The sequence below is a fragment of the Diplotaxodon limnothrissa genome, linkage group LG10 (assembly GCF_057381915.1).
Source record: "Diplotaxodon limnothrissa isolate DT_005_m linkage group LG10, D_limnothrissa_male_GT1.1, whole genome shotgun sequence".
NCBI lineage: Eukaryota > Metazoa > Chordata > Actinopteri > Cichliformes > Cichlidae > Diplotaxodon > Diplotaxodon limnothrissa.
Window position 1 is genome coordinate 14,077,963 of NC_140605.1, and position 26,190 is coordinate 14,104,152.

Here is a 26,190-nt window from a genome sequence, read left to right on the forward strand (position 1 = left end):
GGCGGTACAGCAGCTGAACGCTGGTCTGCCAACCACCAACAGAACCTAGACTACGAGCGAGGAAGACACCGAAGAAGAAGCAATAACAAACAAACCTAGCAGCTGTAAGGTAACACAACTTGGTGGAAGTGTATGTTGTCTTTATTCGACGTATCATCGGTTTTTGTTTTGTTAGTTCTCTATAAAACGTTGTGAATGGGCTGCGCAATAGATATATGAGTATCTGTTACGAAGACATCGTAGCTGTTATCTAACGTCAGCTAATACTAGCCAGACGGCAACTAACGTTTAGTTAATCCTCGCTGTGTTTGTCGTTTTGTCGTGGAAATATTAACTCTTTAGAGATAATTGGGGAGTATAAAAGCAAAATAAGTGTTATATATTAAAAAAACACGGTTATATGTGAGAATCTCAGGTGAGGTCACAAACCTCCCACTGCACTTATTAGCGGAATACTGAGGTATGTCCTTCCCACACTATAAACACATGAGATAATGTTACTTGTGCTTTGGTCAGAGTTAAGGAGAAACTGACCTTAACTGTATGCTAATCGCATTTCAGCTAGTCAGTCTACTTTGACCTTTGACCTAACTGCATAGTTAAGTCATGAGTTTTATTGTTGCGACAGAGCCTATGCAAAGATACCAGGCTAACTTCCTGTAAACAACAAAAGCGACAAAAAGTTGCTACATTCCTGTTTTGTTAGAAAGACAGGAGACAGTATAATTGATGTAAATATGTAAAAATTGTGTATGTTTCTGTGTCTTGTGTACTGTTTGTTTGTATATGTGTCTTTCTTGCTGCTGTTACACCCAAATTTCCCCTTGTGGGACAATTAAAGGATCATTCTATTCTATTCTATTCTATATGGGTTAAATGGCTAACTAGTGACACAAACCATATGTGGCCTTTGGGGAATGTTACTATCTTGCTAAAAAGAATCTCACTTGTTTTACCTCATCCTAGCGAGCGTGTTGTCGTTTAAAATCTCTTTTTCTTGAAGGTATGCGTATACATGTACGTGCATTCAGATTCCGCATTGTTGAGTACACTTTGAGTCAACTGGCTTGTTTTCATCTGTACCAGTATAAGGGCCTTGAATGTATACTGTGCGTATTCATACTTTTCCATGTAAAAGGGTGTTTATTTGTGGGTGATATGTGGAGAATATGTAGATGTAGTCTACTTCAGATCCGTGGTTCTTCTGATTTGCATGTGAGTGGTAAATCACAAAGCTTCCAAACAACTGGTTAGATTACTTATCTGTGTTAAAGTGATAAAAAGTGGAGTGTCAACAAAGCAAACCTCTGGAAACTGCAAACAGTCAGTGAACTTAAGTGTTTTATGTAAACATGCTCCTTTGCTTGTGAAAATGCCAATTAGCTTGGGTTAAAAGAAGTCAAATGAGGACAACAACATGGCAATAACTTCCAAAAGTACTTGTCTTGCTACTCCATAACAATCTAGTTCGTGTAAATGCGTGATGGTGGGTTACTTCATTCTTTGTTGATGAATCAGGTTACAGATTTACTTAGATTGAACTATTTGAATTTGCATAATAAGGCATCACATAGATTTCTGTGGTGAATCTTTGCAGAGCCTGCGACGTAACCTACATGATGGCTGCCAGCTTTTATGCTTGTGCGTGGTGCGTCATGTGTTAATTATCACATTTTATGTGCGGTGCCATCCAGTAGAAACAAATAAAATTCTGGCACTTTTTTCCCCTCCTCTTTCTCCATTCTTTGTTCTGGTCAGTTTTTTTTTTTCTTTTTGTTTTTTTTCCCAGGGCAAAAATATTCGCTCCTCTAGTTTTTCCACTTTGCTCATTCTATCACGCCCATCCCAACAATGTCAGCAATCTCCCTTGTGGAATTTGCTGACATTTGAGAGAATTATTGTCTAAAGGTGAAGAAAGATGCCCAACGGATTTACTTTACCAAATGGACCATCCCAGCCTTACCGTATTGGTCTATTTGATTCACCTTTTATTGTTTATTTTATTTTCACTTGCTAAATACGGGACAGACTTGACTGGGGAAAAGAAGGGGAGAAAAAATGAGGGAAAGAAAAACAGCGGGGAAGAGGGACGGGGATAAAGGGCAAAGGGCAAAAAATAAACAAAATAAACAGACAAAAAATACATATATCGATCACCTGTTGAGAAAGAAAAAAGAGAAAACAAGCAGAAGAAAAAAAAAGAGCAACATAATAAACAACATCACGATGATCTATGGGAATATCACAGTAAATACTAAACATTATTGTGCAGCACGTAAGATCGACAGCGCACAGTGTGCTTTGAGGTAGGAGCCAAAAAGGGTGTAGTTTGTGTGTGTGAGCACCCGTGTGTACACCTGTGAGCATGAGTGCGCTTGTATTTAAAAGGTTCCTTCATGTAATGATCTGCTAGAGGATGTTGGGAGCCACAGTCCTTATATTAATGCTGTAACTACTTGTCCTCATATCTAGATCATGATTGTTATTCTCTGAAATAAAATAAAAACTGTTGAAAAGGTAGCCAGAAATGCACAGGAGGAATCATCAGTACTGAACAGGCCAATCACAATAGCTGGAGGCTGTGCACACCCAACTACAATATTTGTAGGGAGGTGCCCGTCAGATGATGGGGTAGGTCACTTTGTTGGGTTTCAGAAGGGATTGTGGTTACAATGTAGCTATGGTGTAGATTTCCTGCTGAAGCATAAATCTCTAGTTCAACATGACTACTTCTTTTTTATAGATTAGTTCAACTGTAAGTAACCAAGGATGGTGCAGCTTGGCTGTCGGTGCATGGGAACTCGACTGAGTGTGCTTATACTGGTTTTCTGCAGCATACTGCTCCCCTTGCCTACAGATGCCTATATATATGCTGTAAGTAGAATTGGAGTTTTAAATCATATAATTTGGTAACCTTTGTTTGGAAAGATGAGCCTCAGACTCTTATGAAACTTTTGCCTGTTCTTATAGTGTTTGTATATTGTATTTACAGCATTATAGCAATATTACCAAAACATTTGAGGACCGCATTGCTTTGTTTGGATCTGCACTTCCAAAGGATGGAATAATGGTGAGAACTGAGTGTTGAAGGAGGAGTACAGATGGTAAAATGCAGGTCGATTTCTTTTATAATGATGCTTTTTTTTTTTCTTTGTATCTTAGGGAGTTTTGGTTGCCTCTCATCCAGCTAATGCTTGCACAACAATAGACCCTCCCCCACCACTGCCCCCATCTTTTAATGCCACAACTACCAAATTTGTTGTTCTCATCAAACGTTATGACTGTAACTTTGATATAAAGGTAAGCAGAGTTTAACACTGAATATTTGTTGTCTGAGAAGCACACTGCTCTAATGTAAGGAACTTGTTTCAGGTTTTAAATGCACAGCAAGCTGGATACGATGCCGCAATCGTTCACAACATTTATTCAGAAATTCTGCTCAATATGAACTACAGCAATGGTAATTATTTGTGCTATTATAAACATGGGAAAACAAATATTACAAATATAAATATTTGCTATTGTACTGTCCTACTGTGTGTGTCTGATTCCTGTTGTTTTGTATTTTTTTTTCTTTTTCAGAAACTATTGCAGAACAGATTAATATTCCCTCTGTATTCGCCAGCTACTATGCCTCGCACATTCTTAGGAATTACATAATTCCGGAACAGGGGTAAGGAAGAACAATACCAGTAATATTAAACATAAACTGTAGATTAAACCAACTTTTTATTGTCAGCATTAGATTTGTACCAATCTGGAAACCATTTGGCTTGGCTGCTGATTTAGTTTCTCAGGCAAAGGCCAGTTTTCAGACTTTCCACTGTAGCGAGCTTATATCTTTGTTATCATGTCACGTGACTAATGCAGGTAAATAAGAAAGAGAATTCTGTTAATCAAATTGCATCTGTGATTGTCAAATGCTTTTGAGATTGAATTTCTGCAAAGTTTTCGCTCTTTTGCTCTGCAACCTCAAACACTGTTGGTCCACAGACCTTAGATTGCAAAGGGAAACCAGAAGGTTTCCAGTACAGACACTTTGCCTACAGAATTTACATATGGAAATGTATAACCTGTAGGCAGATCTGTTTATATGTATTAGGTTTGCAGAAACAAACATATTTCTACTTTTTTCTTTTCTTGACTTGTAGGGCGTATGTGATTCTCAAGCCAGACTTTCCTTTTCCGCTTTCCTACTACCTTATTCCCTTCACCGGAGTAGTGTGCCTGATCATTCTTGTGATGTCTGTTGTTTTCGTAAGTATATGCATGAATTGATCTTTTCTGGGTTGTTTATACAATAACACATGATGAAAGTAGACCAGAGGTAGTAGAGGCTTTTTGTGTTATAAAAGAGTGACCTAACTGTAGCTCAACATATCTCTGTGTGTTTATTCTAATCCAGCTTCTTAGTATCTAATGATAGTTGTCAAACATGAACACAAAGAACAAACCCAGTGATGTCTATTAGGCAGCTTTTATTAAACTTACAGAAATGAATCTGGTTATTTTCCACTTGCGTAATGTCACCTTCACTTTATCGGTCTCGCCTCTCTGCTCAGCTTAGCTTAATGTGTGGCAAAGTGAGGGGCAGATGAAGAAGAGCACACATGAATAGAGCCTGCCACAAACGCATCAGAGGAGAGAAACGACCCTTTTTGTAATAATGAGTACATGAGCATTAAGCAGTTCTCCCCCATTTATTTATTTGTTATTTCTTAGGGAGGCAGGCCATGAGGGTTAAGGGAAGTGTTGAGACGCCACTGTAAATCTTTTTTCCATCGATAAAACTGAGCTTTTTTTTTTCCATATTTCAGATTACACGATGTGTACAATACAGAAAAAGGCTGAGAAAAAATCGTTTGTCCAAGGAACAGCTGAAACGCATTCCAATACACAAGTTCAGTAAAGGTAACCATTTTTGCTGTTATTATAATAAATAATTTTTTTAAATATTAAGAAGTGACGGTAAATTTGAAGGCTGCGTTTTATTTTTTTAATCATTTGGGAAGACTTTTACGTGCGTTGAGAGTTACATGCCTGTTTATGTCTAATGATGTGAGCTGGTAACATTCAGTCTCTTTCAGGGGATGACTATGATGTGTGTGCAATATGTCTGGATGAGTATGAAGAAGGGGACAAGTTGCGTGTTTTGCCTTGTTCACATGGTAAATATCTGATATTCTGTGTTGATGAGGCACTGAACTTTTTTTTTAAGTGCTCAATCATCTAATCCCATCCTATTTTCTAAAATATGAATTTTTTATCTTTTAAAAACTCTTGTTTAGTATTTTAATCGTCATCCTCTGGTAGGTTTTTCATAAGTTCCTCAAAATGTTTTTGATTTTCAGCCTATCACTGCAAATGCGTAGACCCGTGGCTCACACAGACCAAGAAGACGTGTCCAGTGTGCAAACAGCGCGTTACCCGCAACAACCCTGAGCAGTCCGAGTCTGAGTCTGAGACAGAAACTGGAGGACGTGGAGAGGAAGAAGGACCAGAAGGTGACGCAGACTCGGAGCGCACTCCTCTGCTTCGACCCTCCAACCCGGGGTCACCCACAGGAAGCCCAGGGGCCTACTCAGCCACCACCACCACAACTACCGCCCAGTGCCTCACCTCCCCTGCACACTGCAACTCACCCATCCTAGGTTATGAAGGTTGCTACTCACCGGTGGAGGACACAGACTCAGAATGTGATGACACAGGAGAGGGCAGGCACCACTCTGACGATGACACAGCTCAGCTCATTGGTAGGGACTGAGAGGAGATCTGATGGCCAGAAATTAGCTACAATGAGATTATTTAGTTTGACCAGAAGGACAAAAAAAGTTTCTATCCTCATACGTATTGTTATTGGGGAAAAAAAAATTAAATTGTTTTCAGATTTGTGGCAAGCTTGACAGTTAGTTAGTTCACTGATTTAGTGCTGATTGTTAAAAATCTGTCACCCAATAACCAGTGGAGTTCTTTCAAGTGTCATAACAAATGCAGAACCTGCGGTTGGTCAGTTTTACCAAGTGCAATGTTGAGCATAAACCACTGAAATCCACACATTTACTGTAGTCCATTAGCTTTCAAGCATGATGTCCGCTGTAACTGGATCACTAGTGCAGTACAAAATGTCCAGATCACTTACCGATTCCCTTTTAGGCAAGAGTGAAATGTCCATAGATGACGTCTTCGTGGCCAAAGTTGTGCAAAAATGGGATGGGATCTTACCTTGTGCAAGGTTCTGTTTAGGATTAGTATAGAGTATGAAGGATTTATGTTGTCTTAAAATTAATAATTCCTGTCTTTTATTTTTTTTCTAACAAGGATAATGGGGTAATATTTGTCTTCTTTTTATATTGTAATACCCCCAGTTCTGTTTTCACACATTTTAACTTTGCATCCAAGTTTTCTGAAATATGAGAAGTTAATATTGAATTAAGTCACAGTAAAATATAGGAGATATGTAACGTTACTGCTGCTTTTACATTGTTAATACTCTGCGGTTGTGGACAGTTTAAGGAAACTATTTTTTAGCTTTATACAGTTTGTTGATCAAACTCAGGTTTACACTCCAATAAATTGTTGGTGGCGATAAGAATAAGGTAATGGGGTTGTGGTCTTGTAAAGTGTTTTAGCGTTTTTCCTCGAATCTGTTTAAATGTATGTAATTAAGTTTTTTCTTCTTTCATTTTTTTTTTTGTTTTTATTTTTTATACAACAAAATAGAAAAGAAAAAATTGTAGAACAATAATGTGAGAAACTGGGACACAGGTGGTGGTTTTAGGAAAAGCAGAGCATTGCCTTCTACTGGCCTTCATCTACATGTCTGTGTTAAATGTCTGGAAATTGAACAAGATTGATTGACTCTCCACCCACACTGCTCTTATCGAGCTGTCTTTAAGACTGCTCTTATTCATCAGTGTGAACATCTGTCGGTGTGTTTTTCTTGGGCGATCGTGGCTCAAGAGTTGGGAGTTCGCCTTGTAATCGGAAGGTTGCCGGTTCGAGCCCCGGCTTGGACAGTCTCGGTCGTTGTGTCCTTGGGCAAGACACTTCACCCGTTGCCTACTGGTGGTGGTCAGAGGGCCCGGTGGCGCCAGTGTCCGGCAGCCTCGCCTCTGTCAGTGCGCCCCAGGGTGGCTGTGGCTACAATGTAGCTTGCCATCACCAGTGTGTGAATGTGTGTGTGAATGGGTGGATGACTGGATATGTAAAGCGCTTTGGGGTCCTTAGGGACTAGTAAAGCGCTATATAAATACAGGCCATTTTTTTTAAATAATCAAAAATAACTTGCTTTCCACATGTTTGGCTCCTGTAACGATAACGTAAGCTCGCATAGTCATGCTTGATTTGCACCTGAAAGCCGAGCAGCTGTGGTTTGATTCTCCACTTTCTGAGATGAACTTGGTGAGGTCTTTGCCCTTGATGTTTTTCAAAGAGACGTACAGCTGGAAACCTTTTAAATCTGTTTCTGAATGAATAGGGCTGTCATATCAATACATTCCTTCATTACTGACTAAAAGACTCGACACTTCTAAGATCTCTTTGGGACTTGTTTGCAATAGTCTGTATTGTAAAATATAGAAACTCCTCCTTTTTACAAAATACTTAAACTATCTTTTGTACTGTACTTTTTTTTTTTTTTTTGCTCTTTATGTCTCAGTTTTAGAGACTGTTCACCGAAACACTCAAACATTATAATGCCCACTCATTTTTTCATTCTTTGTTCTTTGTTTTTTAGACTGTGCCTAGGTTATCAGACTTAAATAATAAATGTATAGTGTCAAGTGTAATTCCATGTGTAAAGCAGGATTGGGAATCTTTCAGATGTTGAAACACTATCCGTGAAAAGCTGCAATAAAGATCTTGTTTGTGGAAGGGTTAATGATATTAAAGTAGGACTGTGTTACTGTTCGTTTAAATGAGAACACTTAAGTAGATCTTCCTTACAAATGGTTATTGATGTGATCATTTTATTAATAAAGCCACTTGAAAAGTTTTGACTTTGTTACTTTGTTATTAGAACACCTGCTATCTTTTATAAATATTTGCAATATAGTAAGGTCAGTAATGTATTATAATAATATTTAAACCATGCTTTTATCAGCTGAGCTGTTCTCATCTGACGTTTTCGTTAGTTACTCTTCTGGTTCTCAGTCTCCTTCTAGTCCTCCAGAAGGGGGAAAATATACCCCCACCTCACTGTTTGTTTGTTTTTTAAAGTTAATCATTAAAAATAATGTTTTACTAATGATCCAAGTTGAATTTAAGTGAAAAAAACAGCATTATTAAACATATTTTTCCTATATAGTAAATATTAATCAGCTTCCTTTCCTCCATGTTTTCCCAAAGTTACTCATTTTTGTCCTCCTGCAGAGTCTGTGCTCATGGTCAGCTGATGCAACTTTAGTCAAGAGAGCAGCAGAGCTGACATTTCTTGGTGCAAATTACATCTGAAGATGCATCTGCTGATTTCTTAAAGGCGCTCTTTGACTGGAGCATGGAGAGGAGTAGAACCTTAATTGACGTTACTTCCCTGGGTTTTTTGCATAATTACACTGAAAACCACCCCGATGCATTTCAGATTAAACAGTTAAGATGTGATTCAAGTGCAGACTTTTTGCTGGTTTTGCAAAACTACTTCATTAACACCCACAGTCCCCTGTTTTCAGAGGCTCAAACGTAATTGGACAACGCAACATAATGTTAAGCATAAGCATGCTGTATTGGCTTTAGGTCGGGTGACTGATGTGGCCTTTGACGAATATCCCATTTTAGCAAACTGTTGTTTTTGTGGTTTGCTTTGTGTTGTTATCCATTTGCACTGCGTAGCATCGTCTGATCAGTTTTACAGCATTTCGCTAAATCTGGGCAGAGGGTACAGCTCTGAACACTTCACAGTCCATCCTGCTCCTTCTATCAGCAGTCCCATCATCAGCACACACAATTTATATAGTCCCTCTGGCACCTCATGCCATAACACTGCCTCCATCATGTTTGACAGATGTTGTGGTTAGCCGTGGCTCATTAGCTCTTTCTTTCTTCCTTTCTCATAATTCTGTCTTTCTATCATCCTCGTTTAATCTAACAAAAGGTTTTTTTACTATTATTTTATTTATATTATTTCACTAGAATTTCATCTCCTTTAGATGTTTTTTGTTTTGTTTCTTGGTTACATATTGCGATCTCTTTGTTCAAACTATGGAAATAATGCTAAAAAAAAAAGAAGCTAAAATACAAGTTCAACACTTTGAAGCAATTTAAAATATTATATATGTTTTGTTTGTCACGAAATAACAAGGAACAGGCCTCACCTGGCTATAAAACAGGTGTGTCATTATCCAACAAATGATGGCTGTAAGTCTATGCTCCAACTGGGAAAGATGATTCTGGTTCGACTAAACACTGCCTCAAATAAAATTGCCTGAAATGCCTGACGAGTTTCAGTTTTATGTGGCTGATTATCTACAGCTGGTTTGGGTTTATTGAATTTAAGATCTGAAAAAGTCCAAATAGTTTTAACAACAGATCAGAGATGTTATAGAACAGATGTAGAAAAAAAACTTACAGAAAACGATGACATTTAAGAAGTAGTTTATTAGATCTCACACTATTGTCTGTGAAGGTTCTCAGTCATCCAGGTCATCGTAGTCAAAGGAGCTTGCAAAGAAAAGCGTCTGGACTTCTTTAAGTTGCTTGAAGACGTTTCACCTCTCATCCGAGAAGCTTCTTCAGTTCTAAGGTCAAATGGTGGAGAGTCCCAGATATAAACCTAGAGATCCCTTCCCAGACGCCTTAACGCCCACTCACATCCTGGGCCATCTGACCTCAGGAATTCGCATGATAAGGTGGGGCCAGGTTTCACAATGAACACACCCGAAACTCTGGCTGATTGGGACCCACACCCAGTTTCCCACCTTGGCTCAGGCGATTAGAGGATCATCAGGGGGTCCTTTTGTCCCTCTGTGGGGGGTCACTCCCACTAGGTTTATATCTGGGACTCTCCACCATTTGACCTTAGAACTGAAGAAGCTTCTCGGATGAGAGGTGAAACGTCTTCAAGCAACTTAAAGAAGTCCAGACGCTTTTCTTTGCAAGCTCCTTTGATCTCACACTATTGCGTTTTACTTTCACTAGACCGTGAACCTCCAAATATATCCTTTCTTTGTGCTTTTCTTTGTTCGTCCTTTGAACCTTAACTGGTGCCTCATGTAGTCCAGGATAGCAAGTGGAGTGGAGATGATGTGCAGGTGATAAGGACTCCCCAGAAAAGCCTGTGAACATGTGAATAGTAAAAACTGTTATTTTCTCTTTTATTTCTACAATATTATTATGATTATTGTTAGGATAATAAAAGCATTGCCTGACAATACACTGATAATAATATTATCAATTAAAGAATTAATTAAAGCTGCTTATGGAAGGAGTGCAGGGCATCTAGGATATAACCAGAACCAGATCTAATAACTTACTTTCATCTGAGGTTAAAAAAAAGCTGTTTGCATTTTTTTGATAATTTCAAAAAACCTTTGAACCTTAAACCACTTTGTTTGTTTCATATCAACATAATTTGTAAAATAATATCAGATTAAATTATTTTAGAGGGAAGTTAAAACTCGCCCAAGGAATAATTCTGCTGAAATGAAAATTAAAGTAAATGCATATCACACTAGGGTGTAAGTTCTCTTGGTACAGTCAATAAATTACCTCTGGTTTTTATTTCTGTGATGAAAGTTAGCAAATAAAGTCACAAGAAAATGTACTTTACCTCATTGTCGTCCTGGGAGATCTTTCTGGAATCCAGAAGCATAATTAAAGTTAAGACTAACAGGAAAGATGATCTCAGCAAAGAGCAGCTTGATGGCATCTTTTCCAGAGAAAGTTCAGAGTTTTTAAGAGTTTTCGAGATTCTTTGCAGCAAATCCAAGCTTTTTTTTGCTGACGAAGAGTCTTGTAAAGGTTCTTCTGGTTTAGAGGAGAACTCTAAATGTGATGATGCTAACCTATGCATGGCTATCATGTATCCGGGGTATAAAAAGATTTATTCAGCTCAAATGTAAATTGGCTTTTCTTTAACACAGCAGGTGACATCATTAAAGGGACATGAAATACTGAAATTAACAAGGATTAAATGGCTTGAATTCATCGTATGCATAAAGCCCTAATGAATCAAGTCTTAATGAGTAACCATAAAACTGAAAGGTAGGGTACGGCTTATGTCTGGAATAAGCACATTAATAATGTAGATGATATATGATTCAACAATTAATTTTAAATTATAGAAACACTTCAAGGAACATGGTATTGATGAGTGTTCAATAGAAAATAAGGTAATCCCACAGCAATTTTACAGTCATACATTATGTCTTGTATACATTTTTCAATGGACTCATCTTGGATAAGAGTTATAGAACCCTAAAGACAGCAAATCCAGCAAAATGTATTGGATTTAATTTATTTCTTCTAATAGTATCCAGTCGTTTTCTTCATACACAGTCTCCTGTTTCCAGAGCTCAAAGGCAAGTGGACAATTATCTAAAAGCAGTTTTATGGCCAAGTTGGACCTGTTCCCTTATTACGTCGTGGCAAATTTGTCAGATTAAATATAAACACTTGTTTCCAAGTGTTTGGCATTTGGTAGCTTTTCAAGAGGTTGATGCAGGTGAAGACACAGCAAAAGCTTGTTTTGCAAAACCAACATTCTGGTGAATTCTGATGAAGTTCTGGTCAGCTCAGCAACACCAAAGAGACCTGAAAGGCCATAGAAGACCACTAAAGCGGGGGGCATTGCCTTCAGGTTGCATGGTTTCAAAGACAATTTCTCTACTTTTAAGATTAGGCTTAAAACTTTCCTTTTTGATAAAAGAAAAAGGGCTGGATCAGGTGGACATGAATCCTCCCTTTAGTATGCCGCAATAGGTCTAGGCTGCTGGGGGCTTCCTGTAATGCACCGAGCGTTTCTTCCTCACTCACTTCTTTTCACTCGCTGTTATTGTTCATCTCTGGCTCTCTTCCACTGTGTGTCTTTTGTCTGGTCTTTCTCCCCTATATTTAAGGGGATATATTTATATCTATCCATTAAATTGAACTGAACTGAAGTGAATAGAGAGGGAAAACTATAAAAAATATTGAAGAAGTACTGATGTGTTATAATTTGTGTGTTATACGTAGAGAATGAGAATGAAAATTCTGATCTGAAAAAGGTGAGGGGATAAATATACATGTTTAAGACCTACGTTCCATTTATTATCCATATTTTCCAATGCATTTGCAGTGTTGGGTTTTCACTTTTATCTCCCTTTCTTGATTATTCCTCTTGTATATGTATTTTTGGTTTGGGTCTATGAAAACCATGGCTGGTGTGGGCTGAAATAATCTTTCCCTTTAAATTATGTGTAAACATACTATCAAAACAGAAGATTTTCTAAACGGTGTGAAAGATGGAAAACTAAGCGTTCTGGGGTGCAAACCTCCACCAAGTCAGTTCACTCTCTGGTCATAAAAATTATCTAGGAAAGGTAATAGATAATAGGTATAATAATAGGTAAATAACTGGAAATGAATAACTTGAACTTATTAAATAGCTTTTTACATTACTTTCTTTAAAGATATAACACATTTTAGGGTCAACTTGAAAGAAAGACAGATACGGAACGTAATAGTGAGCTCAAATATAAAATGTGATGCAAACTATAATGTGATGTTTAAAATCCTCATATACCAGTAGCATTTCCTAAATGTTACCAGTACAAACAAATGCAGTATAAAAGACATTTTATGAATGTTTGACTTTATTTGACCTTAAAGAAAATCCAAAGTAATGTAATATTTAGAATCCCCATATATCATTCCCTTTATGCCTATATGTGGTCAGTAGAAAGAATAGCAGTAAGAAACATATTTTTAAATAACTCTATATAGCATTATTATCCCGTTGACCTTCAGATCAATCTATTGACCTTGAAGATAAGGTCAAATGTGACATGATATTTTAAATCTTTCTATATGTTGACAACACACACTGCACTTTTAATAATCATAGTTTCTAAGTGATAAGGATTTTTGTCTATTTTTGACCAATAAATCATTAATTTGACCTTGAAGACCTTGGAGGATGTAAGCCAGATTTGAATGGTTTGGTCATGTGACCCCAGTATACACTCCTAAAAAGTTCGATCAAAAGTCATTCAAAACGTTTCGAGTTGTTGTGTTTACAACCAAAAAGAATGACACGCACGTAAACGCTACCTAGGCGGAGGTGATAAATTGTGGCTTACACTCCAAACCAGGTGGTGGCGCTAATTCCATGTTTAGTTGTTCACCAATTTCCAAGCGAAGAACAAGAAGACGTGAAGGCTACGGAGAAAGAGGGAGACGAACGAGATCACCATACCAACGAGTAATTGTTAAGGTATTATCGTAATTATTGACTTTTCCTCAGTTATATCAGTTGGTCTGTTATTTAGAATAAGACAGGTCTGTAGAATGAGACCGTAATTCAGTTTATTTCATTTAATTTTATTTCTTTCATTTTATTTTCAGCTAACACACAGCTAGCGTAGTGGCTAACGATACATGGCTGCATTATCGAGGGTCCTAACTCGCCCTAAAACACGAATTTACAGGTTTTGTTTCGACTGAAAGACTCAAACCTGTATCTCCGGATAGCTACTAATTTTGATCTTTCTTTTTGTTTGTTTTGTTTTGTTTTTTGTAAATTTTGTAAATCCCAGTCTGATGATATCAATGATCGCTATTATGCAAGACAAAGGAATTACTTTACGGCAAGTTACGCACGTCGTCTGTGACAGACTATCTGCATTTCCTTGTTCACGGTCCCCCTTGTTTGAATGACTGCCGTCACCAAAATCCTTTTGAATTAGAAGGTCAAATATTAATAGTCACTTGTTATAAGCACCGTCCCGGTCTCCATGTGGCAACCCCACATACTGAAGACAAAATAAAGGAAACAGTTTCCCTGGCTTATAATGAGAACAATATTCAACGAGAACAATCTTCATGGGGGGCATTTTGCTGACATGGTTTACTGACTTGTCACTTAAAAGGAAGATGCACATGTGTTTTGAGTTGTGTTACATCAGAGCAGTTTCTTCTTTTGAGATGTAAATCATAAACTTTCGCTTTGCACTTATCAGGTCTTAATATAAAAAGTAAAACCTTCCTTAAAACGATTCTGCTTGTAGCCATCTTAATAATAATCAATGGATACTACACGTGATCTGGATTTTCTTTCTTCGTGCAGATGGGAGACAGTGATGATGACCATGATCGCAGGAGAAGGGACAAATTCAGACGGGAGAGAAGTGACTATGACCGTTCAAGAGAGAGAGAGGACCGGCGCAGAGATGACTGGAATGACAGGTTAAAAAGAGAGATGCTATTGGGCACACGCCAGATTCAGTGAAACCTGATACAGCCAAATCATATTCAGATGAACAGCTAAATGCTAATAAATTGTAGCTCTTTGCTGCTCTTACACTGAGTAAAGTGGATATTAAAGATAGACTTGTGTGTTTCTTACCTTTTTTTTCTTTCCTCATGTTTTCTCTCCTTCCTCTGATTGTGATCATTGGTCCAGGGAGTGGGATAGAGGCAGGGAGCGGCGAAGTCGTGGAGAGTACAGGGATTATGATAGAGGTCGAAGGGAGAGATTTACCCCACCCAGACACGACATGAGTCCCCAGCAGAAACGCATGAGAAGAGACTGGTAGGATTTGCAATGTTACTATTGCACAATGTCTGTAACCATCTTTTATTTTACTTAAAGCCCCTTATCCGTTCCTGGCAGGGATGACCATGGTGGAGACCCCTACCGTGGTGGGTATGACTTGGGTTATGGTGGTGGAGGAGGGCCCAGCTATGGACCACCACAACATTGGGGCCATCCCGACATGCACCTCATGCAGCCTCATCAAGGCATCCCCATTCAGGCCAGGTAATTAATTTAAGTTCAGTTTTGAAGTTAAATGTTACTTTACATATCTTTAAAGATATTTTTAATGTTGTTACCTCAGATATGTCTTTTTGCCAACTAGCTTCTTGGCTAGTCAAAGCTCCATCCAACATATCTTTCTTTCATTAGGCTTGGTAACATCCACGACTTGGACTTAGGTCCTCCTCCTCCAATAATGAAGAGCTTTAAGGAGTTTCTGCTGTCCTTAGATGATTCTGTGGATGAGACTGAGGCCGTCAAACGCTACAATGAGTACAAGATCGACTTCCGGCGACAGCAGATGCAGGACTTCTTTTTGGCTCATAAAGATGAAGAGTGGTACGATCTCAGATGCCTTTACTACATAAGCCCTTATCAAGAATATAATTTTTTTATTATAGTCATAATATAATTATTGCATCGACAGATCCATTAGCATTACTTAAGCTGTTATTTTTTGTTGTCCTCACCAAATATAATTGGCTCTTTATTTCTTTATTGGCCTTTTCATCATTTTAGGTTTAATTGCTATTTAAAGGCAAATATAATAGGCTGAGCCTGGTCCTTTTGGTGGGTTTATCTTAGAATTCTATTCAAAAATTCAGATGATGTTTTTATTTGTAATTGATGGCTAATGAAATTGGTACATTAAAACAAGGTGCATGTATATGCCATCTCCGTTATGTTCTTGTTAAACTCTGGTGCTGTTAATGCACACAAATTAAAAGCAGTGGAAAGGCGTTTGGTATGACAGTTTCACCCAGTACGAGGACCAGGCACACACAGTTAATTTATAACTAATGACTGTTGCTATAGTACTTGTTGACAAAATAAGAAAATCAACCCAATTTCAACATTAGTTTATATTTGTTATAAATGTATTTTAGGAGTTTAATTTTTTTTATCCATAAATATCCATAGCTCCTTAGGCAGGAATACAAATATTATCACTAGTCAAACATTGGGTATAGAAAAAAAAATCTAGGAAGTAATGTGTGTTAATTGTTTATTGTCACTCTCATGTAACGAAATTGTTTAAAGTCATCATTTGGTGCTTTGACCAAAACGTCTTTGTTCCTTGGGTTGATTGTCTTATTTGGAGTAACACAAGATTCGTAATTGTGTGCTGTCTGTTAATGCTTTGACACTTGTTTCACAGGTATCATGCAAAATTATTCTGTTTTGTCATAACCCATTTTCTTCCCTTCATTTCAACTACTACGTTGACGACGATTTTTTTCAAGATGAGAAAAAGTGGAGCTCATCCGCAAGAATCGGTCTTAGACAGACAGGGCATGCACTGCGCACAATGCAGTTGCTCTTAGACACACAGTAACAGGGATTTTAGATAGACAGCCATGTAGTCGTCCGCACACGGAAATTTTTTTTTTTCTTGTTTTATCCTTTTTCGACACAATTTTCTTTTTATATTCGGATCAAATCCCAAAACCGAATTTGTGTGCATACAGACACACCATTGGGGTGAAGTGGAGCGCACTTTCACAGAAGAGACCCCGCTCTCTGTATTTATTTGTTATTAAACTGGCAGAACAAAAGGTAACTGTAGTCCACTTAATGCTAACATTTTTAATGTGACATTTTGAATATGTAAATGTTTAATTTGATCATCTCTGTTGTTTTTTTCCTGCCTTTTTTTTCTTTCTTTTTTGGTGAGTTAATCTCAAATCTTCTAACATTGTTGAGTAATTGGCTATGAAGACCACAGTCAAAACATAGAATTACAGAAAATTATAATAACTAGGATATACTGAAGACAAATTAAAGTTTTGTCATATGCTAGATTACTTATTGAATTGGAGTTGTTTAACATAAAAAAACCCTATTCAGAATAAATGTTCTGTTAAAAATGTGATTAGAAGAAACTTAAAAAAAAAAGTGTAAAATACACAGATGTAACGTAGGCTTGTAATATTTATTTGTTCTCTAACTTTTGCTTCCCGCTCATCCCAACCCCCATCATTCTCTCCCCAATCTGTTGTGGACGCCCAACTCTGGACACAGGTTCCGATCCAAGTACCACCCTGATGAGGCCAGACGACTTAAGGCAGAGGCCCAGAGGGCTCTGCACAACCGCCTGAATGTGTTCATTTTCCTAATGGAGAACGGCTGGTTTGATAATGTCTCCCTGGACATTGAACAGACCCCAGCCATCATCAAAGTTTTGGATGCAGGTGAGGTCTCAAACAACTTAAAGAGCATTGTTAACCTGTGGAGTTTTCATTTGTATCTACAATTAAGTCTGCTTTTACAATAAAAGCAAAAATGATCTGACCTAATTGCATGGATGGTACTTAGAAGATTACTTCTATGGCTGAACCATAACGTTCTTTCTGCATTTCAGCTGTGATAAAAATGGAAGGGGGCACAGACCATGATCTTCGCATCTTGGATCTGCCATCTGAAGAGGAAGAAGACAGAGAGAAGTCAGCATCTATTTCCAGGGGCACTGAAGTTTCCAAGAGAGAAGACCTCAAAGCTTTGGGTAGTGACTGCAAACCAGTGGAGAAAGACAGAAATGAGAAGGTATGTGTGCTCTGTTAGACAGGCGGTAGACATTTCATGAGGCTCTGTTGATGACAGTGAACTGTGGCACAGGAGGGTAGTGACTCAGCCAGCACAGAGAAAGCTGCCACAGCAGAAGGAGAGGATATGAAAGAGGAGGCAGAGAAAGAACCAGCAAAAGAAATTCCTGAACCTAAGAAAGTAAGTGTTCCTTCTGATACTGAATTAGTTCTTACCAAGAGAAAGAAATAAATTGAACTGGCCTGATTGTTTTTCAATTTGATTGTTTAGCCAAGAAGAAAGAGGAAGCGCAGCGGGGACAGCGATGATGAAGCCAGCGCCTCAGAGAGTGACTCGGACTCAGATTCAGACTCCAACTCTAACTGCTCTGACAAACCAGTGAAGAAGGAAGAGGAAGACAAGGATGAGGAGGAAGAGGAAGGTGAAGGTGAGAAATCATGCCTGTAGTGTCTGGTTATACATTTTCAGGAGTATAATATGTATCTTTCTGTAATTTAGCACTCATCAAATAAATCTCCCTTTCCTGTCTAATGATCCAGAGGAGAAACCCAAGGAGAACTCCGAGGAGGACAAGAAGGAAGAGAAAAAGCCCAAAGACGACTCTCCTAGACCACGGCCTCTCCACAGGACTTGCTCTCTGTTCATGAGAAGCATCGCTCCCACCATCTCCAAGGCTGAGATTATTGCTGTGAGTTGTATAAAAGAAGCATACCTATCAGATCCAGATCTTTAAGTGCACTAAACAGATACGTGTCCTGGTTTAAACTGAGCGTGGTTTCTTTTTCTTCTCAGCTGTGTCGACGTTACCCTGGGTTTCTGCGTGTTTGCTTGTCTGATCCCCATCCAGAGCGCAGGTATGAAAAATGAAAACTTGGCATTATTTGCTACACTAAAGTGTAAATGGTTGGATTAGTGTAGTCATTCATTACTTTGACATGAAACCTGCACCGTCTCAGGTTTTTCAGACGTTGCTGGGTGACATTTGACCGTAGCGTCAACATCAAAGAAGTCTGTTGGAACCTTCAGAACATTCGGGTAAGTGCACCAGTCATAAGTGTTGGCACTGCTATAACTTTGTGTTGCAGGTGGCTTTAGAGATGCAGAGATCGTTCAAATTTCAGCTGAGGCCTTTACCAGTCTGTTTTTACCCTTCACAGCTGCGAGACTGTGAACTGGCACCGGGGGTGAACAGGGACCTGGCTCGGAGGGTGCGTAATGTTAATGGCATTACTCAGCACAAGCAGATTCTCCGCAATGACATCAAGCTGGCTGCCAAGCTCATTCATGCCTTAGATGAGAAAGGGGAACTTTGGAGCAACAAGTCCCAGGAAGAAGGGCAGAGCAGTGAGGTATAGTACCTGTACCCATGCAATTTAACCGATTTTTCTCAAGTTATTTGACCATCATCATCATTTGTGGGGTTTTTTTATTTCCACAGTTGCCAGCGCAGAACCCCATCCTGAAGAATATTACCGATTACCTGATAGAGGAGGTCAGTGCTGAGGAGGAGGAGCTTCTGGGCTCCGGGAGTGGAATGGATTCTGAGGAGGGCATCAAGGAAGGAAACCCTGCAGAGATGACTGTTGAGAGGGATGACAAACTTGTCAAGGTCATTCCTTTACCACACTTAGAACAGTTTAAGATATAATATCCATCTGATCTTCTCTTTTAAAAGTGGGTTTCTCCATTTGTATCTTCACTGTGCTAGGCCTGTCAATTTTACCATGTGTTGTTTCAGGTTTTGGATCGTTTGGTCTTGTACCTCCGTGTTGTGCACTCAGTTGACTACTACAACACCTGTGAATACCCCAGTGAGGATGAAATGCCCAACCGATGCGGCATGATTCATGTACGTGGACCCATTCCTCCCAACCGCATCACACATGGAGAAGGTCAGTGTTCTTCCCTTTTCATGTTACGTGACACAAAAGAGACCTCTGGGATGAAAACGTAAATGTTGACTCAGCTGTAGTGAAAATGAATCTTCCAACATCCTGAAGTTGACGTGAATTTTAACTGTTGTGTTTGCTAGCTAAACATTTGCTGTGCTTAGACTATTTTGCCACCTATCATAAACAGTGCCAAATGTAGGCAATGCAGATTGCAAAAAAAAGTTTAAGTGAGGATTTTAAAGTTTTAGTGTTGATTCAGAATTTAATAAGATGACATCCCCTCATTCAACAGTGCAACAGTGGGAGAAAATGATGGAGGAGAAGTTGGCCCCCTTGTTTAGTTTAAAAGAAGTCTTGTCTGAAGAAGAGGGGGTGAAGATGGGCCGCAAGGACCCTGAAGAAGAAGTGGAGAAGTTTGTGTCTGCCAACACACAAGAACTGGGAAAAGATAAATGGCTCTGCCCTCTAAGTGGAAAGAAATTTAAGGTTGGCACTTGGAATGAATAGTATTCAGGACTGTACAGCATGACCACAGTCAATGCATTTTATTAAACACAAAGGAGATATACCAGTAGTTTTTGTTAGAAGTTCTGTTGTAATTTAAAAAAAATAATAATCAAGAATTATTTCTGTATATATTTTTTATTTTTTTTTATTTCAAATCAAATTCAAGGGTCCAGAGTTTGTACGGAAGCACATCCTCAACAAACATGGGGATAAAATTGAAGAAGTGAAAAAGGAGGTTAGTTTCTTCAACAATTTCCTGATGGATGCCAAGAGGCCATCCCTGCCAGAGATGAAACTTCCTCCTCTTCCAGGCCCAAGCCAAGGTCGGTTTGAGATTTTTGTCTAGTAAACCCAGAACTACAGATATTCTTCAACAGAGATAAACAGAATAGTAAGAAAAAGATACACTGGGCCCGTTTCATCTCGCAGGTTTGCTCAGTCCCAGTATGCCGTTTCCTCCCCAAGGTCCTCAGGGTCCAATGGGCTTTGCACAGCCTCGTCCTCCTCTGATGGGCTACGGTGGTATGTTCTGAATTTACCCTTTTATACTAAAAATGAGAATGTGCTTTCCAGTCAAGTCGCAACACTTTTTCTTTTTTCAAATTAAAATCATTTTTTGAAGCTGGTGGGCCTCCTTATCCACCCAACCAATATGGTGGAGGCAGAGGCAACTATGACAACTTCCGCGGACAAGGTGAATACCTGGGTAAGCCGCGCAACATCAGGTGAGACCGCTGTACGTGTCTTTATTTTGCTACAAACATTTTCTTTTTTCTGCTAATGTGGAAGTTTGAAACTCCCTTTAAAAGATCGTTTCTACTGTTTTTCTGTTTGCATTGCCATCCATTGCAGAATGTCACGAGGTGACCCACGCAACATCATTGAGTACCGTGACCTGGATGCACCAGATGATATGGACTTCTTTTAGAAGGTTCACATTTTTTGCTCTTTACCAGTGTTGTGTTCTGCCTGCTTTTTGGAGTAATGAGATTATTTCATTTCTTAAAAGGCTTGTTTTGTAATTATTGTGCAACCAGAACTGCTGTAAACAGATTCATTAATAAAGTTGTGATCAAATTACAGTAATAAGTATTAAATTACTTGTGAAGTCGATCTGATATAAAAAGAAGTAATCTGTGACAAAGCGCATCATAATTTTTTAGTGGATCTTAAATAATACACAGCTTTTTTTGGGGGGGGGTACAGCTCAAAACAACACAATATCCAGTAAGATTTTTTTCTTTTGTTCATGAAAACTAGTGGGATTGTTTTAATAATGCAAACAAAAAAGGAAAAGTATGTCATGTTATGAGATAATAATTGAATCATTCCAAATATGTACAGCTTTCAGAAACACGTGAGAATATTTTTTTCAATATGTTGTTAAAATTATTGCCAAACATGATTAAACTAATAATCCTCCAGTGTTTTCCATACAAACAGCAGTGCCACATAAAGGCTTCACGTCATAATTATTTAAAACATGTGATGAGCAGTTTTAAATACAGGCACATTTTTATAGACTGATGATCACAGGAAACCTTCAATGTTAATATAGGTCCATCACGTCAGATCCATAGTGACTCCAAGTCGTATTTGGTGCAAACAGTTTATGTCAAAATATCTAAATTATCCGAAGCTCGTGATTTTCTGAAAGTCCGCAGCTGACCTTGTGTTCGTGGAATAATTTGGAAAGGGCCTGCATGTAAAGTCTGTGATAATGGTCGACTTCCTCGTCTGTGGGCGTGACACGCTTTGGCACTGAGATTGGACTTCCCACTGAAAAGAGTACAGTGTGAGAATAAAATGGGCTCAGTACATAAAAGTGGTATTGGCTATTTAAAGAATAATAAAATACCCACCAACAGTCGTGATTGGAGTCCTGTAGGGCATGAGAACAAAGCGCTCACCGACAAAGAGACACGGTGCAAAGCCCATGATTTTTTTAAACAAGTCCTGTAACCTGCGACACAGACTGCCCTCTGCGAAAATCACCTGCTGGTAGAGCTCATTCTCCCCGAATGAATAAACGGGCACCAGATCAACACTGTGGAAGGTCAGAGTTCAGGTTTCAGTGTTTTACATATTTGTATATTTTCTTTCTTAGTGTATAATTCTCACCCCAACTCAAGGGCCAGTCTGACAAATCCCTTTCTTTCCTTCATGACCACTGTGTTGAGTCCGGGAGAGGATGCCAGAGACTCGGCAGCGCCCCCTATCACAATTACCACTGCATTCCCTTTGCCGCTTTTTGAAAGGAGGTGGACCAGGCTTGGTTTGCTGACTGGGTAAAGTCCTTATCAGACAGAGTAAGAACAGAAGTAGTTCAGGTCAGGAGCATAACAGGGACTTTTTTGTTAAGCTGTAACATGCAGGTCTACACTGTCAACAGGCTTTCAAATTCAGTTAGCATCAGTAACATGTAGGTATTCTTTCTTCCATTTGCATTCCACAAAGTAAAATCACTTTTTTCTGCAGAACATGAACTGTATACTGTAGTATGATCAATAAACTGCTGTTTCGGCCTAATGCAAAATGCTTCTCGGACTAAGAAACGGAGTAGTTTAGTCCCCTTGCTAAAACATGCAATAAATACCTGCGCTCATGATGTACTCCCTAAAGAATGGTATCCTGAACAGGCCCGCCAGCATCGCCAGGCTGGCTCGCACGCCGGGAAATGCCTCAGCAAAGCCACAGCTCTCCGTGCTGAAGCAGGTAAAGGCTCCAGTACACATGATGCCATGTGGGTGAGAACCTAGGATGTAGTTTTTGTTTGGATTCAGCTCTGCTGTCTTGACCAGCTAAGAAAGAACATTGACACAAGAGGGTTAATGTTGGTGAGCACGGATGTTGCTGCTGTTAAACAGCCATGCCCATTTTCACTCATCTGACTGAGGCAAAGATTAGACGCTTGTTCTTGCAGGCTTTTGACTGCGTGCCCTGCGTGAGGGCCTCAAATATAATATGCTCTTTGTAAAGACTAATAACAGGATTTTAGGTTTCCAGTGCTTCAAGTGTGCACTGGAGTAAAAATGTATCTTTCCGTACCCCAAAAACATCCCAACATGGAATTCAGTTGGACATTTCATAGGGTTTGAGATTTTTGAAAATATTAGCTGTCCTGTACACAGTAAGCATCTGTGTGTTAGAAGCAAATAAACAGATCTAAAGATATTTACCCAAAACTTACTTTAACGGGAAAGTAGTCTCTCATGTGCTCCCATACCTTCCACTTTCTCACAGACCTCGTTCTTCTGCCCCCTGATGGAGACATTGAAAACCTTAGAAACACTGAGTGTCCCAGTTTCACAGTGCACGTTAGCAAAGCTAAAGAGTATCCTGATGTGATCACTGGTATGCAAAAACTGTATACTAAATACTAAGAGTTATAAAAACAATGGTAAAACTAAAATAAAGCTATTTTTAAGCAGCAAACCCATTTAATGTAGCCAGTATACATGCATATACTGTAAATCATAATTTTTGAGTGTGCTGTTACACACTTTAAAAGGTAGGCCTTTTATTAGTGTATAAACTGCATATTTTGTTTTTTGTATCGTCATTATTTTCATGCATACTTGAATTTCTTTACCTCTTTCGGGTTTATGCCAGTCCATCACCAACCATACAAAGTAGAGAGCAGACAGCGGCCACAGAGAGGTAAACATAAGATACACCATCAGTATGATACAAGCCACTCCTGGAGATGGATGTTTTTCATGCCATGTCGACCAGCATTGGAGTTGGGAAGGAGCAAGAGATTTATTTTATGAGTTAATTAATAATGCAATTAATACACTGTTTGTTAGGAAATCATTAAAAAAGGATAGTATGGCAACTTCTTACCCAAGAGGAGAAAGCTTAGCACCCACTGCAGAACACTTATTGACTCTAAAAACTCCTTCAGCTGAGTTTTTTCTCGAGTCATTCTTGCAACCTGGAGGCCAAACCATCATTTTTCAGCTATCAATAACATTTTAATGCGGACTCTCATTTAGTAAAGGTCACGACTGTAATGAATAGTATAGCGTATGGCCTTTGAAACGACAAAAGTGGCTTTATCCAAGATCATAAAATTTTAAATAGATGACTTTATGACAGACAACCGATTTCATTGATGACCAGCACATAAGCATGTGCTCTTAAACTTCCTTTAGGGAAGAAAGAGGCTTGAAACCTTGGCAGACATGCAGGAGCCTGATCAAATGACTCGCTTATGAACAAGCTCACAGGCAAACTTACATGCTAGATTTTTTTTTTAACCTGCTTAAAAGTTAAACTATTAGCAGCCCAGCCTAGTAACGGCGTAAAACAAGACCTAACCCTAACCAAAAGCAATTTTTATGCTGCAAAGTTCCATAAAATGTTGTATTTTACCTTAGTAGAGTTAATTCCAAAGTTAATTTGAATGGATGCAGATTCGTTGCTTCCCCGCAGATCAGCACTATGCACTTTGACCAGACCGTGTACAGCTGCTGATAACAACTCCACCCACCCAATACTTTGTGACACAAGTAACTTATGTCAGAGATAAACACAGCAAACGTTAATGGGATTTGATAAGATACTGCAGTTATTTAATCTTTGTACTTTTACATACAGTGATTTAATTTGATTTTGTCCTTTTTGTCTTTGGTGTGGTGATCATCAGGATTACATGTCAGTCTCTTTAGCTGGTGTTATTTCTAGGAATCGTCTCATGCAGCTTCACAGCCACTTCACTTGTAAATTACATAAAGCAGACTTCCCTATAAGTCTTCTCATGAGCTGATGCTGATTTTCCTGCTACTGTAAATGTCATGAATGTGTTTCTCTCCTAAATGTTGTTCTTGCTCACTGATTTACTGAGATCATTTCTACATGCCTGCCTGGTGATAAGGCTCTGCCCTGAAAGCTCAGCATTTCCTGCATGGTTCAGGAAAGTCAAGTGATTGTGCCCTATGCAGCACTGAGAGATTTCTATTGTAAAATAATGAGGAATAATGAACTGGTATAGCAACAGTGAAATAGTTTGGCATATAGGATCAAATAAGGAAAGAGTGAGGCTTAGATTCAGACTGATCAAGTTAGTTTTTTTTGACAAACTGATATTAAAAATGAGACATTCAGAAATAAACCACAGCACAGACCTTGCTCTCCTCCTCTTGCACATTTGCTCCTGTCAATCAAAGATTTAATGCAAAATCTTATACTTTATTTTGAAAAATTTGAATAAGGGGAGCAATTTTTAAAAATCTGACTTTCTCAAGTGGCGGTTTTCTCCATCAGCATCCACGAAAAAAACCCCAACATGAATACAAAACACAAAGCAGACATTTGAAGTACTGTAGATATACTGCCACACCACTTCTCATAACACTAACCACCACTCAACTGCTCTGATCCTTAATCATATAAAGAGCTAAAGTCCCACTGGGTCCATCTCTATTTCACTGACTTTATATATCCTGTGCAGTGGAGAAGTTTCTGTCATCTGCTACTGTACTGGCCAGTCCAGGCTCAGCACCATGCCGTTTAAACATAGAAAAATTTGATTATTTTGTTTCATGTCCTGTCTACTGCACATTAAAGGCTTGGATTTTCTTCTGGTTGGGCCTCTGAACCTATGCTGCTAATGTTGCAATATCACTGTTGACTGATAACAGTGATAATAATCTGTTAGTTATGGACATGACTTTTAAGGAATGTGTCAGGTGCAGGTGTACGGTCAGCATGCATGTGCTTTTAAGTTAGATTAATCCTAAATGGGCTAACACCAGATTTTATCCCAGCAGATCATCTTTAGGCTCCAACAGCGATAGATGCATATGACATAAACATCCAACACAGTGACTGATCAATATTTAGAAAAGTTTTAATCAAACCTAAACTTGGACTTTGGATTCACGGCTCCACTTGTGGCAGTCCAAAGATTCCACCGATACACATGATTACAGCGTGTTTCTCAAGAGGGAGCACTCCTAATCTAGATATCTGAAAGATTCACTTTTAACTCCAACCCAGTCACCCATATAGTCTCCCGTTGACTTTAGGGGGCGTGTCAGCCTCACACAGGCCATGTGTTGGCTAGTTGGTCATGTGACAACGACCTTAAAAAAAAAAGAAAGAAAAAGGAAAATGCCAGTGTTTGATCACATCACCGGGAAATATGAAAGAAAATATATCTGCACTAAACAGTGGGTATTTTCACATTTAATATTATGATGTCCTCTAATATTTTTTGCTTTCACTGCATGGTCATCTGGAGGCAGTTAATACAAAATGTTAATATTCCTCTGACGGCTTAGCCTACTTTGTGGT

At 38.8% G+C, this 26,190-nt stretch overlaps 3 protein-coding genes across 5 annotated transcripts; 2 read left to right on the top strand and 1 right to left on the bottom strand.

Moving 5' to 3' along the window:
- The first annotated feature begins 77 nt into the window (after positions 1–77).
- On the top strand, positions 78–7,579 carry rnf167 (ring finger protein 167). Of its 2 annotated transcripts, XM_085363612.1 has the most exons (10): positions 78–109; positions 2,744–2,874; positions 2,993–3,070; positions 3,163–3,300; positions 3,373–3,460; positions 3,583–3,673; positions 4,152–4,257; positions 4,818–4,911; positions 5,088–5,168; positions 5,352–7,579. In XM_085363612.1, exons 2-10 carry the CDS (start codon positions 2,770–2,772, stop codon positions 5,762–5,764), a joined length of 1,194 nt encoding a protein of 397 aa, XP_085219738.1. In that variant the 5' UTR covers positions 78–109; positions 2,744–2,769; the 3' UTR covers positions 5,765–7,579. The 2 variants fall into 2 exon arrangements, with proteins under 2 accessions (XP_085219738.1, XP_085219739.1); XM_085363613.1 differs by lacking the exon at positions 78–109 and having other exon boundaries at positions 2,334–2,874.
- Positions 7,580–13,300: 5,721 nt separating this feature from the next.
- On the top strand, positions 13,301–20,929 carry srrt (serrate RNA effector molecule homolog (Arabidopsis)). Of its 2 annotated transcripts, none has more exons than XM_085363614.1 (20): positions 13,301–13,405; positions 14,258–14,376; positions 14,594–14,722; positions 14,804–14,950; positions 15,098–15,286; positions 16,970–17,139; positions 17,310–17,491; positions 17,564–17,671; positions 17,762–17,918; positions 18,031–18,179; positions 18,284–18,345; positions 18,448–18,526; positions 18,649–18,840; positions 18,930–19,100; positions 19,230–19,383; positions 19,676–19,869; positions 20,057–20,213; positions 20,320–20,412; positions 20,513–20,615; positions 20,743–20,929. In XM_085363614.1, exons 1-20 carry the CDS (start codon positions 13,301–13,303, stop codon positions 20,816–20,818), a joined length of 2,736 nt encoding a protein of 911 aa, XP_085219740.1. In that variant the 3' UTR covers positions 20,819–20,929. The 2 variants fall into 2 exon arrangements, with proteins under 2 accessions (XP_085219740.1, XP_085219741.1); XM_085363615.1 differs by having other exon boundaries at positions 13,349–13,405; positions 20,513–20,626; positions 20,743–20,808.
- Positions 20,930–21,051: 122 nt separating this feature from the next.
- Positions 21,052–24,350, bottom strand: mogat3b (monoacylglycerol O-acyltransferase 3b). The gene is made up of 8 exons (XM_085363616.1): positions 24,268–24,350; positions 23,737–23,827; positions 23,483–23,590; positions 23,081–23,151; positions 22,487–22,691; positions 22,012–22,186; positions 21,753–21,937; positions 21,052–21,669 (listed from the first exon to the last, which is right to left on the bottom strand). Exons 2-8 carry the CDS (start codon positions 23,816–23,818, stop codon positions 21,515–21,517), a joined length of 981 nt encoding a protein of 326 aa, XP_085219742.1. The 5' UTR covers positions 23,819–23,827; positions 24,268–24,350; the 3' UTR covers positions 21,052–21,514.
- Positions 24,351–26,190: the final 1,840 nt, after the last annotated feature.